This window comes from Zootermopsis nevadensis, unplaced genomic scaffold (genome assembly GCF_977971745.1).
Source record: "Zootermopsis nevadensis isolate Lab colony 2312 unplaced genomic scaffold, Znev_1.0 Znev_ptg000023l, whole genome shotgun sequence".
NCBI classification, from domain to species: domain Eukaryota; kingdom Metazoa; phylum Arthropoda; class Insecta; order Blattodea; family Termopsidae; genus Zootermopsis; species Zootermopsis nevadensis.
In genome coordinates, this window is record NW_028259155.1 from 7,731,471 (window position 1) to 7,749,844 (window position 18,374).

General features: G+C 36.7%; 2 protein-coding genes and 1 long non-coding RNA gene across 9 annotated transcripts in view; 1 reads left to right on the forward strand and 2 right to left on the reverse strand.

The window, feature by feature from the left end:
* Nucleotides 1-1,977, reverse strand: part of Zir (dedicator of cytokinesis) — an 83,030-nt gene extending 81,053 nt beyond the window's left edge. For all 7 annotated transcript variants that reach the window (XR_015536720.1, XM_087354576.1, XM_087354575.1 and 4 more), the window contains exons 1-3: nt 1,791-1,977; nt 1,018-1,114; nt 729-907 (exon numbers count right to left, since the gene is read on the reverse strand). Coding sequence is in view for 6 of the 7 variants with exons in the window: in XM_087354576.1 (XP_087210702.1) it covers nt 729-907; nt 1,018-1,114; nt 1,791-1,831 (317 nt within the window). In the remaining variant the exon portion in view is untranslated. The remainder of the gene's footprint in view (nt 1-728; nt 908-1,017; nt 1,115-1,790) is intronic.
* A 975-nt stretch (nt 1,978-2,952) lies between these two features.
* Nucleotides 2,953-18,350, reverse strand: Duba (Deubiquitinating enzyme A). Its single transcript, XM_022068465.2, has 9 exons — nt 18,073-18,350; nt 13,601-13,749; nt 11,330-11,525; nt 11,090-11,245; nt 9,631-9,787; nt 8,570-8,781; nt 7,455-7,580; nt 6,740-7,016; nt 2,953-6,082 (listed from the first exon to the last, which is right to left on the reverse strand). The coding sequence occupies exons 1-9, from the start codon at nt 18,196-18,198 to the stop codon at nt 5,916-5,918; spliced, it is 1,566 nt and encodes a 521-aa protein (XP_021924157.2). The 5' UTR covers nt 18,199-18,350; the 3' UTR covers nt 2,953-5,915.
* LOC147872898 (uncharacterized) lies at nt 6,081-8,355 on the forward strand. Its single transcript, XR_015536723.1, has 2 exons — nt 6,081-6,200; nt 6,713-8,355. It is a non-coding gene; the product is annotated as an uncharacterized LOC147872898 (long non-coding RNA).
* Nucleotides 18,351-18,374: the final 24 nt, after the last annotated feature.

Below are 18,374 nucleotides of genomic sequence, written 5' to 3' on the forward strand. Positions count from 1 at the left end.
TTCAAAACAAAAATGCATTAAGTAATAAACAACAAAGTTACAAATAAAATTATTTCCCCATGACACACAAACTCCAACCACTTACATCACACTTACTTTATCCCGTACACTAAAAACAATGCATGCACCTGTTCCTCACAGTTCTCAAGGTTCAAAATGTCTTATAAACAGCCACAATTTGTACAATGTGATCACAAAGCCACATAAATGGTGGGCAGTCATTATTCAGAAATAAGATAAAAATGTTCATAACATGATTTCATTAACTAATGGTTTTTGTTTGAAATACTTTTCATTATAGCCAATATTCATCAAACTATACCTACAAACGTATTTTGGACTTAAGTCAGTAAACCTGAGTGCACTTATAAGATCGATGATAAAACTATCTACAGTAATTACTGAGCAATATCATGGTTATCAGGTGACATGTCAGGTTCTCATGGCAGTGAATATGAAGATGACTGTCTTTTGGAATATTCTCCCATACAGTCTGGTAGAAAAATACAAATGTTTCACAGGTGCTAACCATTATCAGGGTAATGATCACTAATAAAATACACGGCGCAACATCCCACAAGATAATCATCATCTTCTTAGTTATTTCAACATTGCATAAAATATATGTGTATATATGGTATGACTAGTAAATGTATAAATATTCCATAACACTTCATGAACAACAGAACAAAGTGTGGCACTGAAAATGTAGCCAACCGTTTACTTACAACGCTTCTTCTGGAACTATCGGTGATTGCGTTCTTATCCGCCGAGGAATTATTATCACTTTAATATCATTAACTGGAAAATCCAACACGTGGTGCAGTGGATCCCGATCCAACAACAGCTGATGTTGCTGAATAAAATCCTCATAATCCAAAGGGTCAACAGTGTCACAAAGCGATATCTATAGGACATGTTAAAAAGATGCTGTGACAACAGATCATTCATTCAGAGTTTTTTCTGTTTCTCAAACAATTACACATATAAGTGACAGTTTTTATTTCAAGTACCCACCAAAGAGGGAAAACCAGATATACTACTGCCACTTTTTGCCAAGTCCCTCGGGTATGATGACACAGCTATTTGCTTACGAACCTCCGCTGCATGTTGCCTGTAATCAGATTGTTAACATTTCTAGAAAACCCAGATTAAATTGAAGACAAAAAAACATTCCACATGGTGTAAATATAAACCAAAGTCTGTAACCAATTCAGTCACGTTATATTCATGCCACGATTTAAAACACAATAACACCTGGCACGTACAATTATCTAACTATATGCAACAGAGTCTTTATTGACAGCCTGATATCATGCTCAGCTGGTCAGAAAATTCCCTTTCCTTTATGTACCCAATGGATCATTACTGTGTTCACAAGAGCCAAACACCAGTCCTTATCCTGAGCCAGATTAATACAATCTGCTCTCTCCAACTCTAACCCCCCCAAAAAAAAATTTTTCCCTCTTCATGCTTTACAATTGATATTACGGTTCTCTTCCGCTGTTCAAGCGACATGACCTGCCCATCTGAACAGTTCACCCTGGGCCTCGGAAACGTATACAGCTATAGCATGAAAGCGACACCAGAACATTGAACAAGCCATTGAAGTATAGAGGATATAAAAATTATCGTTCTCGGCGGTATGAAACAAAAGAAGTGACAATTTCCCAGTGCATAGGGTGTTCTGATTAAACCACAATGTATATGTAAAAAAAAAGCTTTGCACATGAAACCCATATGCCGGCACATAAACTCCTCCCCGTACTAATATCAAATTTTCTACTAACTTTGATAATTTTTGAGCGAAAGCTCTTTGCACCGAAGCCATTCTTACGGTACAATACAAAATCTTCACATAAACATTACATATTGTATAGAACTTGTGACTGTTAATATTCCTTCCTTCCTAACTGTTTACTTCCGCCATATCACCATAAACCATCGACCGCAGGAGTACACACAGCGATTCGTAAGCTACATTCCATTGGCTATAAACACACGACGTCTGATACAGAGTGCAGCCCAATAAGCAGCTAGCCACCGCATGAAGCTGCATGTAGTGGTTCTTGTGGCTTGAAGGTTATGGTTGTGAACAGAATTCGAAAAGCATGCAATACTCGTGCAAGGCAGGGAAAATGCACAACGTTAGAAAAAGCAAAATATGTGGGTGCGATAGAATATAACATTCCTCACCTGTCACATGCATCTGGAGTGTGCTGTCAATTTCATAACAAAGAGCTCGCAAGAGCACGATATATTTTGTTTCTTGTTTTCGCTTTGACATTTGGAAGTTGGAACAACCCGTAGCGATGTTGTGGGTATCATCGTTTCATATAGGTGTATCGCCTGTATCATGTGATATTTTCTGATCTGAATACAAGGAGCGGGTGTTTAAAATAAATAAAAAGATTAGAGGCTTTATAGGGCTAGACAAGGCTGCCCTCTGCCAACATTATTTAACATATTTATTATCGAAATTATTTCTGAGTTTAATGAGGATGAAATAATTAATTAAAACACTCCACAAATATAGATGTCAAAATTCTTCTTTTCTCCTATAACCAGAAACTTATAGCTGATTCAAAAAATTCATTACAGAAATCAGTACATAAGTTTGTAGTGTTAGCTTCAAAAATAACTTAAAGTTGTCTACACACATCTCTAAAACCATGGCATTTAAGGGGAAAAATCCCATCAGATCCAAGATAACAATAAATAATACAATCATACAACAAATTAATACATTTAATTATCTTGGATGTACATCATCATATGAAACAGAAAAAGATCTCACAGTAAAATTATCAAAATACAAGTTACAGACATCATTTATGAAATCTTTAAAACCTCTAAAACCCAACAGAAACTAGATTGAAAATATATAAAACTTTGGCCATACCTACACTTCTTTATGGATGTGAAACATGGACAATAAAACAAAGTGTCAAATCAAGATCAGAGATGAAGTTTTTAATAAACACAGCCAAATACACATGGAGAGATCATAAACGGAATGACATCATCTACAAAGAACTGCAAACAGAACCAATATTAGAAATATTCACAGATACAGAAGAAATTGGATCCAACATGTACAAAGAACAGACAGGGAAAGATTGCCACATCTAATTTTTAAACACTGAATAGGAAGAAGAAACAAAGGGACAACTGAGGACGGAAAAGGTCACAAGGCCCAAAAATTCTTTATAGTTAATGATCTTATTACTCTGCTCAGGAAATGGCAGACATGCATGTCCTGTATGGACGTGCCAATGGAAATTCTCGGGAAGCATGTCGCCTCTATACAGAATCCCATCCCACAAATTATACGCCAGACTTCGTGGGCATCGGATCGCATAAGGGCTTGATCAGTTCGAACTCACAGAATGGAAGTTCGCGTATTGAGAAGAGTGGATGAAGATCCCATAACCAGTGTTCGAAGAATTGCAACTGCTGAGGGTATCGGTGTTCCCCTTTTCTGGAGAATTCTCCACGAACAATCATTTTACCGGTACCATATCCAGCGAGTGCAATCCCTTACTCCTGACCATCATGCTAAGGTGGATGTCTTAGCTAACAGACTGTCAGGTGCAGTGTACCATTGTTTTTTGGTGAATTATTTACCAGTACTCTTGGAACAAGTGCCTACTCCTTCATCAACCACACATTTGGTTCATGCATGATGGGGTACCACCTCATTTCCTCAGCACCAGAACAATAATCCAGTGAGGATGTGGAGGCCCAGTGAAATGGCCCGCACGATCCCTGACCTTAATCCTCTGGATTTTTGGCTTTGGTATATTTGCTGATCAATGACTTAGAGGTATAACAGTAGCAAGTAGAGAATGCCAGCCAGGCGATCCGAGTGCACATTTCTGTGCAACGAAGAGCTGAAAGTCAAATGCATCTGCTGTAGAAATCACACGAAAATCGCCTGCATCTCAATTGGCGTTGGTTTTCGGATATACGATAAATGTTGTATTTTGCTCGTTGAAGTGGGTAGTAGACCCCTCTAAAGCTTTTAATCCTCTTATAACGCTCTGTATATACTTAAAAACTTGCTAAATTAACTGTAGTGCTCAAATTCTGCAGAGTTCAGAGCAAGTCAGGAAGATACGAGGTTTATATCCACAATTAGAAGTATATATTTACACAGCAGCATGATGTATCTAATGAAGTTAATGCCATGCTATTACATTTTTGATTAAAACTGAATTTTAATGTTGCATAATACCAATGGTTCCATCTACATTTATAACATTTATGGAATTGTCATTAACAAGATGAGAAGATTCATATAGGCCTATGTGCCTGATAGAAGTAGTAATGTATCATACATAACTTGTTAATTTCATAAATATAAGTGCATGTCTTCACTGGTTTGAAATTATTCAGTAATTCACTTAACTATTTTGTGACGTGACTGTAAATTCTGCACGTGTGACTTGTGAAGGCATAAAATGTCATTAAATAATTTGTTCTGCAGGTAAGCTTCATACTTTAAGAAGAGTTATGATGTAAATATGTGCCTTAGTTTCAATATTTCATTACAATATTTTAATTTCAAATTTGTCTGACGATAGTGTGGTCAAAGATATTACTGTGGTACAAAACTGATATATGTAGGTGCAATGATGTGCCGAGTTGCATGCAATTCCATCCTGTTCTTGTCGCTAACATTTTTACTAAATAATAACCATGGAAATACAAAAAGTTCAACTGTAGAGGTACAGGAGGTGGCAATTTCTCAGAGAAGACTGCACTATTATATGCAATGTCTGCTGGCTGTACTGTTCATAGATAAAGTACGTGCCCTGCATAACGGCTCATCAGTATGTCCTTTGCTCTCTGTAAACTGCCATAACTGAACTTTCTGCAGCATTTTTATTGTTCTCATTATTGTATCCACCAGGCATATTACTGGTATTACAAAACAAAATCTTTTAATTTTTAAGAGTTCATTCTATATGTCTTTCTCTATGGGTGTATATTTATATACTTTTGGTACATGATATACAAATGTTTTATTCTGCTGTAAAAATAAACAACAAAAATTTTAACCACAAGTAAATGAACCAGCAGAACAAATGTCATCTCGTATGTTGAATCAGAGAGTAAAATTATTTCGCTAAAGGTCTGACACAGTAAACCCACATTCACAGCAAAAGTGCTACTTTTCGCCCCACGAATTTTATTCATAATATGATTTCATATTATTACACCATTAAAATAAGACATACAATGAATACATGTGTGGCAAACTCTCACTATGACATGGCACCTTACAGAAGAAAAAGCATATAGTTCATAATAAGTTTCACTATTTTATTTCTGTTAACTGAATTAGTGAAATGGGAAATCCAAAATTTCCAAAGTCATATAGCCTCTTCTGGTTACTGCAGCGGCCTTCTTAAACTCCTCTTGCCGAAGTAAGATCCCACATAAAGTGACAAAAGGGGGAGAAAATCTCGCATTTATTTAATTTACGTCAGTGTCTCTCATTAAACATTTGATGCTTTCTGACAATGTCCCTACGTGTCAGTCCTCTGACAAGTTACCACTGTTTTCTTCCTCACTTTGCTGTTAAAAATTTATCATAAAACATTTGTCTGCTTCCGTTAATTTAAAAAATTGCGTTTTGCTTGACAGAATGTTTCTTCCTCTTGATTCTCCTCTCAGCATTCTTGAATTCACTAATAACAAAGCATGTGATTCCTCACCTAGACTCACAATTCCACACTGACGAGGGAATAGATCTTTTGTTTCTACGAAATAAAAAGTATTTATTTTGAATCATCAAGCAGTTTCAACTGATAAATATTTTTCATAGTAACAAATATATTTGGAATATTAAAAATAATATAATAACAAGAAATGTCTGCAATTCTAGTTAACAGGACAACAGATGGATGTTACCTTGAGGTTGAAGGCCCCTCAATATCACCATTAGAAGAACCGTTTGAACTTACAGAATCACTGTTCTCATTATTGTCACGATTCTTCTTCAATCTATCAATGTACTCCTGCTGTGATCTGGCTATCACCTGTGCCAAGATGCCATCCTCCCATTCTTTTAGACCTGAGGATAAAATAACGGATAAAGTATGAAAACAAATTGCTAAGATCGAAGAACTTTCCACTCAAAACCACAAGTCGGCTAAAATTACCATCATCAAATGAGAACAAACGCATGTGATGTAGGTATGCTTTTTTTTCCTAAAATATTTTACAATAAGTTTCTGTAAAGAATTATATACTCCCTGAAATTAATCTGACTATTTTTACAGTTACATGGGCGTAGAAGAATCTTTTGGGTACTGTTTAATAAGCGTTATCTCAACTTACAATAACTGTTGGAAGAAATGTTTGCAAAGAAAATCACACAGCAAATGTGGCCCTAAAGATTCCTGTATCTCTGCCAGACATAATTTTGAAATAGCACTCTCATTACAACTGAAAAATGGGCTTATCATTACAGTCAACACTCAATACATCAGATATTTAATGTGTGATTTGTTTAAGTTACCAGTTTACTGTAGTGTACTACTTCATTATCTTTAATTATATGCATTGTTTGTCAAGTCAGACAGCATTCAAGTAAGTTTCTTGACTGTCCATACAAATATAACATATAGAAGGTAAAACTTGCAAAAATGTATACAAAAAATTGGTTGCAAGAAAAATTCTGCTATATTAATTAAATACACAGGTTTCTTTTCAAAATGTGCGCACTCACCAAATAATTCTGGGGAGAAATGATTGAGAAAAGAAGCTGTTTCAAGGATGTCAAATCCCTGCCTTGAGTTCGGCATCTCGTCCCAGCTGCATCCAGCTGATGAAGAACACGCAGTTGCATCATCTGAAAAGCGCTTAGTGTCCACAACTTTGGGGGAGTTGCGATGAGACTCCGGATGCGAGGGAGAATTTACTCCTCCGACCCTCGTACGAGGTGATGAGCGATTGCTGTCCGAGGTGACCGTCGCTGTACTGGAAGTTGCTGTGGTTGACCGTTGCTGCCAAAACATACAATACTTTATCACGGCATTACCGTATTAAGAACTTAACTAACATTCAACAGACATCAAACAACTTAACTGCTCATCATGAAACTTTATTGCAGTTATGATTAGCAGCAGTACATAATCACTACAACTCTTCCAGGTAAAAATAATCAAAAACAAAAATTATTTTCAACACAGACCTAAATAAATAAATAAATAAAGCATTTTAACTGACACACTGCTGTACAATGTGAAATCTGAAGTTACTTTTCTGGTCAATGACCAGGTTTCTTGTTTGTGGTACAATAATAAATTAAATCATACTCAGGTAGATTTTGATATCACCAGTAAATAAATTCTTCAGTTTGCAGCCCCATCACTCCGAATCTTTCAAGACGCAATAAGAGACAGGTCGCATTTGAAAAATGAAACCAGAAATGCTGGACATACCATATTCTTGTTTCTCTGCTCATTGTCCCTCAGCCACTGCAGGTAACTCTCCCTGGCAACCTGCTCCTCAATTGCTTCGTTTGTAGCCTCCCAGTCTGTTGCACGCAACTTGTCTTCCAACATCGCCTGTGAATCACATGGCACGTCATCTAATTAAATTGCCTTTCCACTCCAGAATTATTCAGTCTACTCCTACATTCAAGACTTTGGGATGTTGGCATGTTCAGACTTAAAATTAATGAGGAATCTTTAGCACATGCTGGAGTATTCTTGGGATTGGTGATGATATGGGACATGGAATAATCTACACACAACTGACAAGCGTCTGAGTTTAGCAGAATTGTGAACTTCCAATTTGTCACAAGGTACGTTCCACAAATTTTAATTTCCCTCTTGTAACTGATAAATGTACACGAAGCGCTGATTACTGAATATGGCAACATGATAAAAGCTTTGTAGGCTGCAAATTTTCTCAGACGTACACCACATATTTCAACTTACATTACGTACCAAGAAATATAAAAGTACAGTGATGCTATGATTTGATGATCCCCAGAATCTGATCACTGTCTTACAGTCACATATCTGCCAGGAGAGTTGCTAGTCGTACTTTTTATTTGAGAGCATCGACATTCCTTTCACTGCTAGATACATTGGTACATGCTCTGAATGCTAGAAGCTTACAACCTACATTTGGAGTTCAAATGAAGAGCTGCAAATTGTGCTACATTTTTCTGACTGGGCACAGTTTTCTATTTCACACACAGACAGGGCCAGGGATCTTTAAATCATGATGTGAGGAGAGATGTTTAAACATGAAAACCAACTCATGTGCAATTAAATGTTCAGTGTGGTATTACATGAAGTACGGTTTTATAAAGTGCGACCTTTTACGATGCTTCATGAATTGTATGATTTTAATAGACAGACTAATGAATTAATGTTTTTGCCACTGATGATGACCTCTTGAGGTCGAAACGCGTTTGGCACAAAGTGTTATTTAATGTGTAAACAGTTTTGTTTGTATACATGATTTTGTATATGAAAACTGAGCTATATGCAGTTACATAGTAACGGCCACTTGTAAAACAAAAAGTTGTAAGAAGAAAGTGTACCTGCTCCACTTGAAAATGTTCGCTCTGATTCACTGCCTCCTTCATGAGGTTCTTTTCAGCAAGTCCTGGGGTATAGCTAGGCAGACCCAGGCCAACTCCAACAGTAGCTTTGTAGGGATCAACGATGCTGTTATAGTGACTCCCACGTTGATATGACAACCTGATTGGTTCATTATCATTTTTGTGCTTGCCCAGAAAAATGTTTATAGGGTCTGAAATGATAAAATATGAAGTTAGAATATTTTAATTTCACATACCGGACTTATTTTTGGAAGAATAAGCCATTTTAAATTTATTTTTATTTGCCAATCTACATGAACTTTCGACAGCCTCTGAAGAGTACTTTTAATAACGTAATAAAAGAACAAGAATAAAGGAGGGGGGGGGCACAAACTTGTAAAAACACAATGGTGTATAAATAATCTAAACTTTGACACGTTACATATGGTAAAGAATTCCCTCCCCATCTAAATTTACAGACACGCTAAGGTTTGTTATAAATGTTAACGTAGAAGCGAAAATTACTAATAATGTTTGCGAAGTTCACTGTAAACAATAGAGTGACAATAAGGTATTATATCACATCAAAAAATGTTACTGTGACTTACTTCAAGTATACAGCACAAAATGTAAGATACTTCAGAACACAATGTAAAGAAATTTCATATTATTTAAAATAAGTATTGATCCCATCCATTATTTGAGGTGAATATATAAAAACCAACTCCTTTCGTACGTAAGTGTTCTGAGTTACATATATAGAAAAAATAAAAAAAAACTGCACACAAGATGGCTGTCTTCTGGGTTGTTGTGCTGCGTAGTCTGGTAGAAGTTTACCGAAGTCTCATTGCCCTAATGATGGAGGCAGCAAGGACCTCTAAAATGTCGGTAAACTTCTACCAGACTACGCGGCACAACAACCCAGAAGACAGCCATCTTCAGACTCACCACTGAGAAAACCTCAAATCCTACTTAAAATACTGCACAAATGTGTGAGAGATTTTTGATTACCACCATCATCACTTTTAAAAGTGCGGTAAAGCATTTTGTTCATAACTCACCTGTTCCATAGCAGAACACCTCAACTGTACGATTGTACATTTCACTCATAGCTTGCATTTCAATGTGATTGCCATGAACATATTCGTGCCTTTTCCTATCGACGTAGGTGTCAAAGTCCTCCGTGACATACTGAGAGAAGTAGTCTCCGTTAGCTGCCTAAATGAATACAGAAACAAATTTTAAATTCAATGTACTTTGCACAAAAACTGCTCTAGTGGTTTGCACTTCAGTGTGATTGCATTTTCTATCATTACAGGCAATAAATCTTAAGACATATTGATGAATGAAGTGCTCACCTCCCACGCTACATTGCACAATAACAAGTATTACCATTTGTTACTTTTCACAAAGCACCAAGAAGCAGAGCCGAGTCAGCAATAAACCCCACAATTCTTGAGACCTAAGTTTCACATAATAACTAGTAATTGCACAAATGTTACTGATAGAATTTTCGTTAACAGAACACTTGCAGAAGAATATGCAAGAGGAATTAAAAAAGCTGGTCATACTGTAGATCAAGGTCAGACCGTGTCATGCTAACTGTGGTTCAGTCATATTCTGTTCGTGCTGAGTGACTGGTGTATGGATTGTTGCCATGATAACCGTTTGACCAAGGAGAAGCAACATTAATGCAGTCTTACAGTACTTTCCACAACAGTTGCCCAGAAACATGCTTGAGCACATTCCGTGTTTTGTTTGTTTGTGGATGTGTGTCTGAACCAGTCTGCGTCAACAACACTAGTTCAACCCACTCATACACACTTCACCGGGGGAAACGGTTGTGTCCATACTTGCCAGCTAATTGTTGATGGATATCCGCCCCATTCGTTACTTCAGACTCCAGAAACAAAACACTACTGCACGTAGCTCACTCTTACTGCAAACTTCCAATTGAGAAACCAGTCATCTTTACACCATGCTCACCCAGCACAAACAAAACAAAACATGCCAACAGCCTTTGACCATCTGACCTTTTACTACATCATCACCAGACCTCAGCAGTATTGCCAATCATACAAATAAAATATTCCAATATTGTCTTTACTTTTTTATTTTAATCGCCTTCATATAAAAAAAAAACAAGACCTCAAACTTTGTTTTAGCTCAGTTTAGTGCCTAGCTACGGGCCGGACAATCGCGGTTCGATCCCCGACAGGGGCAGAGGATTTTCCTCTAGCCTCTGCGTCGAGACCGGCTTTGGGACCCACCCAGCCTCCTATCCAATTGGTACCCAAGTCTTTTCCCGAGGGTAAAGCACGGCTGTGGGATGATGCTGACCACTCACCCCCATCTAGTGCCAAGGTCAAGAATGAGTAGGAGCTATACCGCCTCTCCCCCCCCTTCCCCAAATGGCGTGTAGCAAAAGAGCTTTACTTTTTTACATATGAAACCAAGACTTCAAACTGTTCAACTTAAAATTCTGAATATTTCATACATCATAATGAAATCACTACTCACAATATAATCCATACAATGACTTCTCACAGTGGCATGCATCTCCTGGTCACCGTACACCTGGTCGGCTACAGCACGGAACAGACAGGCTCCATCTTGCTCCATCTGCTTTATGATGAAACCTTTCCTTCGTATGCTTTTCTCAAACCATCTGTCTCTCTGCATATGAATGAAAGCAGAACATAACATTATATCGTAACAGTACCGAGTAATGTAACTTGACAGAAAGAAAGAATATTCTACCTCCACCCATTCCGCTTCTGAGATATCTGCTGATTCGCACGGCCCATATTCATCACCACTGTTGTAACCACTTGCATTCACTAGCTCATCCACCAATCCGGATGGCCCTGCTGTTGGAGATGAACCAGCAACAGGGCTACTGCCGGGAAATGTCGGTGATGCAGCATTTCTTTCCCGCAGTTTGCTGCGAGTTGTCCTACAATTTAGAAACAGCAAAACTACAGTTTTCGCTCAGAATCTTACGAAAAGAAAAGAAAAAAGAGAGAAAGAAAAAACTTATTAACACATTCCCTAATATTTGTTATGAAAATGTGACGCCCCCAATTTTTTTTTTCACATTTCGAATATATCCATAAAAATTAAACTACTGATATGTGTTTTCATAAAAATATTTGATTCCGCTGGACAAAACGTTGTTTAAACATAACTAATGGTTATTATCCTGGGATGATTAAAAAGAAGTTGGTATTTTTTTTTTTGCAAAAATCACCAGCCTGAGATATCTCGATAATTACGGAAGGGATTAATTCTACCTGGAAGAAGAAAGAATTTCCAGAGCTGTGGAAGATGGAATCCATTACTGTACCTATTTAAAGAAACATGATAAAAAACACTAGCAATTATTGAGGAATATCACTGTTAACAATTACATACAAAATTTCATCCATCATTCTTTTGTCAACGCCAACTTCAAACGCAGATATAACTACTGGGAATCGTCAATGTGGATTTCCATGGAACTGATCAACTATTGATCAGATATTTGCATTCATCAGGTAAAGGAGAAAAATGTGACAGTCTGGTGTAACAATGAAATTAGTTAAGCTAATTAAAGCATATTTTAAACGAAGACATCTGTCCGATGAACTCCCTGTTCTGAAAGAAAGAGGTGCTTTATCACCACCACGTTTCAACTTCAATTTTGAATACACCGCCAGGAAAATCCAAGAAAACAATGACAGATCAGAGTTGAAAGGGATACAACAGCTTCTAGTCCATGCTGAAGATGTTCATTTACTAGAAAAAAGCATCAAGACCATAAAGAAAACATAGATCTTTATTATAAGCTGGTAAGGAAGTTGGTCTAGAAATAAATGCAAAGAAAACTAAAGTCTGATCTTAGACTACAGTACAAAGTCTAGCATAAATCCTATGACAGCGACGAGTCAGAATTGCGTTCACGAAGAAATAAGGGGCAGACTAAATCTGGGGCACCATGCGGTTTGTCTTCCTATTTGCTAAGACATAAAGAATTATTTATTTTAATCCGTCTTATCACAATATTTTAAAATTTCTTATAATTAAGATAATAAAATATCATTTATGTTCCATATCGATTGATCGATTTACATTTCGGCAACCACCTTTCACTTACTCCTTCCACAAGCAACCACAGTCAGTATTGACCCACACCTATTCGAAGACACTAGTACTTCTGGACACATCGGGACAATCACTCCTACATCTTTGGTATGTTTTATATTTATTTTTACTTTTATTTCTATTTTATTGATACTTTCTAACTATAATTTATATATTTTGCATTTTATTCTCTAAATTCTTTTATAAATTCTTTCAAATTCTTTAGTGTTTCTTTCAATCTTTTACTTACAGACCGATATGTACATCTAATAAAATTTAAGAAAAACAACACCTTCACCCAAAAATGAAAAACAAACGTAATGAAACATCACCAAAATACTACAGAAATCATAATTGAGTTTTAAGTTCTTAGATATATTTTACACCTGATGATGGTTTTATAAAAACTGAAACATGTTGTGTAAATGTTCCGAAATGTAAATCGATCAATCGATATGGAACATGAATGATATTTTATTATCTTAATTATAAGAAATTTTAAAATATTGTGATAAGACGGATTAAAATAAATAATTGTTATAATATTCACAATATGACGCAATTACAATATCTTAAGACATAAAGACTAAAATAGTATAAAACTACAATTTTACACTGCACAAAACTGTAATTTCACCTATTCCAGGAAAGCTGAAGAAAAAGAATAATATTCTTGATACATCATTGAGGTCTTGCACCGTGATACCAAATTAGGTTCAACACAATTCACCGTTAGCTGTCAGACAGAGGTTAGTTCAGGATATGACAATGCGATCGACAACTGCGTTCCAGCATTCTGAGTATCATTTTTAAGCACATGGAGAACTTTATTACAGATCTACTGCACCTACCAGCTTAAACACACTGATCATATATTCTTACATATGATTTTCAACATTATGAACTTGCCTGTGAGGACTCGCGCGATGACGACGCTTGCTCTGACTAGGTCCACTCTCGTGAGGTTCATAATCATCAAAATGTGATGATGAACAATGAGATGCTCTCTTCTCTCCCCTCGACCAGCAAGGTGACGAATGACCCTTAGTCTCTGTGCCCTGCAACAGTAAAACTGCAATTTCAGTTTGTATTAAAATTATTCATTTAGTCGCAGGCACATATCTACTGCATGACAAGCGAGTATAAATAAAAAGGTGCCATGATCTGGCGCACGTATCAAGCACGAATGCACCCACATCACTGGAAAATCATTCATAAGTGCAGGCAGTGCAATGAATGCGACCCCACACTACAAGGCAACCCACAGAAATGAAGACCTTTTACTGTTCTCTCACAAGCTGCAAGGTCTCTTCCCCTAACAAAACAATGGTCACTTCAATTCATGCTTCGTTAGCCATTCTATAATTTTTCTTGTAGTGCTGATGTGGATACCTTATCTAGTTGGACAAGTGACCACTGCAAATAAATGCATCGGAATAAGAAAGGGCACGTGTAAAAAAATCTTTCTTTGGTAAATTGAAAGTAAGCGTTTATAAAATTCAAGAGAGTTAAAAATCAAGTAACACTGTACTTCAAGCCTCAAGACTGGTGTTAACAAGATATGAGGTTTTCACAGCGGTGAGTCTGAAGATTGCTGTCTTCTGGGTCATTGCACCGTGTAGTCTGGTAGATTTCCACCAACTTTTCAGAGGTCATGCTGCCTTATCATCAGGGTGCAACAACCCAGAAGACAGCAATCTTAAGACTAGTGTTATTAAACTCTGTTGCCATGTTTTCTTTGTCTGTTAATAGCCCAAATAACACAACTTTTGTCTTTAACATGTTTAAAGGAGATGGCTGTGTTTAACCTAGACACAAGTTAAGCTACGAAGTGAAAAATGCATGTTATTATTGATTCAAAAAATTTTAGTGTTCTTTTAACAGTATAAATAGGTTTGTTATATATAAATATTTTATTTTTCCTTATCACTACCATAGTGTGCTTCAATTTTCCACCATCTTCATGATGTTCACATGCAACAGTTATTGCGTAATGTAAGTGTTCTTGGTCATTTAAACTAATTTTAAAACACGCACACTGAATGCAAATTCTTTTATAAGTGACCTACTGAAATGTAATACAGAAATGTTCTGCAGAACAGAACATGTGATGATGCTACACAAAAGCAAAGACACACAGAGCAGGGTTGTCAAAACAAATATGCAAGACAGGCACATTTTTAAACAAGCGTTATGTGTACTGCCGTAATGATCTGAAATTTGTGCCTTAGGAGTGTCTAGTGACTGCCCTTGCATCAAGGCCCACTACATTCAAGACATGCCAATGACCCTCATCTTGTATCATGTTTGTCAACAAATGTGTTGCAAATAATATCCAGAAATCAATGTTGAGGAATCTATAAAAACTTGCCCAGATGTCAATCATGAGGAACACACCCAAGATATCCAGAATATGAAGAGATGTGGCACAACACTTTTACATAAAATGTCTTGTGTGCATTTCTTGCCCATATTTTCAAACCAAACCTAACCTAACAAATTAATTATACACCGAGAACAGTACATGTGGCAAGACACGGATACCTCCCACCATAATGAACTGAAAATTTCCTTAGTAGTTACAATGCACAAAAGACTGGGTGCAAAGTTCATTAATGCCCACCCCTTTCTTGTTTCACCTCAGCAGCTACAGAAAATATATGCTTGTAAATAGAACAGGCACGACAGAACTTCCTGATCATCTCGATCTCAATGTACCTTATGAATTAACGGTGGTTTTAACATTAAGCAGATTCTAGTCTAAACAAGAAATCTCAGGTAAATCCTACATTTCAACAAATTCATAAGACAGGAAGGTCAAACTCCAAGCACACCCAAGAAAAAATAAGAAGTATGGAAACGTGCCGTACGTTCACGGAGCAGAGTCGTTCTTCATAGTTACTCACCTAGTCAAGAAACACGCCATCTTTAAGGAACCTGAAGGCTTGTTTCCATATTCCTGAGTCAGATGAATCTAATACACACCCTCATAGCCCATTTCCTTAATTATCCTCCCATCTATGCCTATGTCTCCCAAGTGATCTTCTCCATTTAGGTTTCAACAACCAAATTTAGTATGCATTTCTCATCTCTCTTATGCATATATCTCATCCTTAATATGTAATTTTCTCTACCATCTTGTTATTTCTTTCCTTTTCAAAACCCTGTTGTCAAACATCCCCAATATGTAGGATTTGAGGTTTTCACAATGGTGAGTAAAAAGATGGCTGTCTTCTGGGTTGTTGCACCGTGTAGTCTGGTATAAGTTTACTGACGTTTCAGAGGTCCTTGCTGCCTCTATCATTAGGGCGTGGTGGCAGCAAGGACCTCTGAAACGTCAGTAAACTTCTACCAGACTACATGGCACAACAAACCAGGAGACGGCCATCTTCGTCCCCAATATGTTACCATACATAAACAACTTAATAATCCATATAAAAATAATTATAAATATGTTTACAGCCTACACTATGGAATAAAGTTGCAGGAACTATATTATATGACTGCATGTATCAGAAAGTATTCATATTCCAGGACAGTTTCATAAGGAAGTAAATGTTCATATTTACTTAGATCTATTTATCCACCTGCCGATAACTAGTACTTTTTGGGAATTTGTACGATGTCCATTAAGACAATTTGCAGAGAGTCTTGGCATACATACACCTACAAATGGCTTTTCATTTCTGCCGGCAGTTACACATGGCTGGACAATACGCAACAAATATACAAAGATCATAAGTTGAACATGAAATTATAACAGCAAGACCAATGGGTTTAAAAAAATTTCAAATTTACTCTTATAAGTGTTCTGTTTCTTACTGACAAACTTTTATTGTACCTTCAAGTATTACTGGACAGTTCAAAGAATTATTTCTATTTCAAAGGGATTTATTAAGACTTATTATCACTTTATAAAGTGAAACAAGAAAGGAAATACAAACACTTTCAACGCTGGATGCATAACAAACTTGCAGAAGCAATTAATTATTCATGACCATATCTTGCCTAGTGCCAGCAGTGAATCAACGAACTCTTGAAATGTGAACATTTTAGTAAGGGAAGCCACACATCCTAAAAACCTTGGTGCCCTAATGATCATATGAAGTGTCCTGACAATATGTCTCAAGATGGCCAACATTCTCCCAGATTTAAATTGCAATGAATGACAGTCTGTGTGCTGGCAACTTAAAAACTTATGTGAATGTGTGTTCAGTTTGTGAGCATTCTCACTGAAACAATTAACTATATATTAACATATGATTTCTTCCAATCCAATCACACTGAATAAAACATACCATGTCCAGACAACAAGAAATCTTGGTTTAACAAACAATGCAATAAAATCTTCTTGGGCGACAAGCCACATCAAAATGGAATTGTAGTCCAGCGTTTCTGATTCACATTCCCTGATGATGGAGACAGAGTGTCTCTGAAACGGACTACAATTCCATTTTTACGCGGCAGGTCACCGGAGAAAATTTCATTGCATTTAGTCGCCACGAAAGCCTCAAACCTTAAACATCTGTATGACCCCCACTTTCCAACATTCTTCAAGGAAACCCGAACCCCCTGTCGGTTGCGATCGACCAGTTAAGAACCATTACCCTACATCACATAAGCACTTCACACATCACAGTTAATTTACGTAAGAAACAAATTTGCTTTCTTCCAGTAAACCAAAGATACATACTGTCATTCATTACCAGTAACAATAAAAATTTTGCTTATCTCAAGTGATGTTTTGGACATAAAAGCAGGAAACATTTGCAAACTTCAATGCTGAATATGTGCATTTATAATAATGGAAGACAAGAGTAAAAGCTTTTGTTACTGGCAATTGTTGAAGCACTGACGGTAAACTGCATTCTGTCTTTAAAATCTCACTTTCCATCAAGTGCCAACTTTCCAGAAACTGTAAACTGACTTGGCTGATTTGAGCATCACCAGCATAATATTATGTGACTCTTTGAAGAAAATGGAACTGCATTTGGGAGTAAAAGTGGGGATTTCAAGAAAGCGCTAGAATCTTACAATTTGTATATGCTGCAGAAAAACAATTTCAGATTGCAGCCCATATGGTTTTCACTACATTAAATTTGAACCACGAGTGCATTATAGTGTGGTGTAATTTTTTGCCATTGCCTGACCTATTCATATCTAACGTACTGAAATCTGCCCCACCTACTACTTATAGATCTTAAGTCATCTTAGTAAGTAGGTTGTCTAGCTCGTTTATTCTGAGACCGTTACAGTATTAATCCTACGAGTTTTCTAGCAATTATTAATGGCCGTACTACGTTTCAAGAAAATGCTATTTACGAACTAAAATGTACATAGCATATGGAAGTACGAAATGAATTTAATTACGAAATGTTTACTTGAGAATGATTTGGCATTGATCCCATAGCCAATGTACGGGAATGAGATCCTCCATGATGAGCTGAAGAATCCGAAGATTCTTCAGGTTTTCCTTGGTTCACTTTCTTTTTCGCAAGGATAGTCATCTTCGGATCATTTAATAACACATTAACAACAAATCTTGCGATTCTCACTTATGTACAAAATGTTAAATTCTTAGAAACAGCAGATGATTTTCAAGTCACACAGAAGACAGATCATCCCAACCCACAAACATTAGCAGTGTGATCAAATAGGCAGTGATGCATTTTCGTTCTTCTAG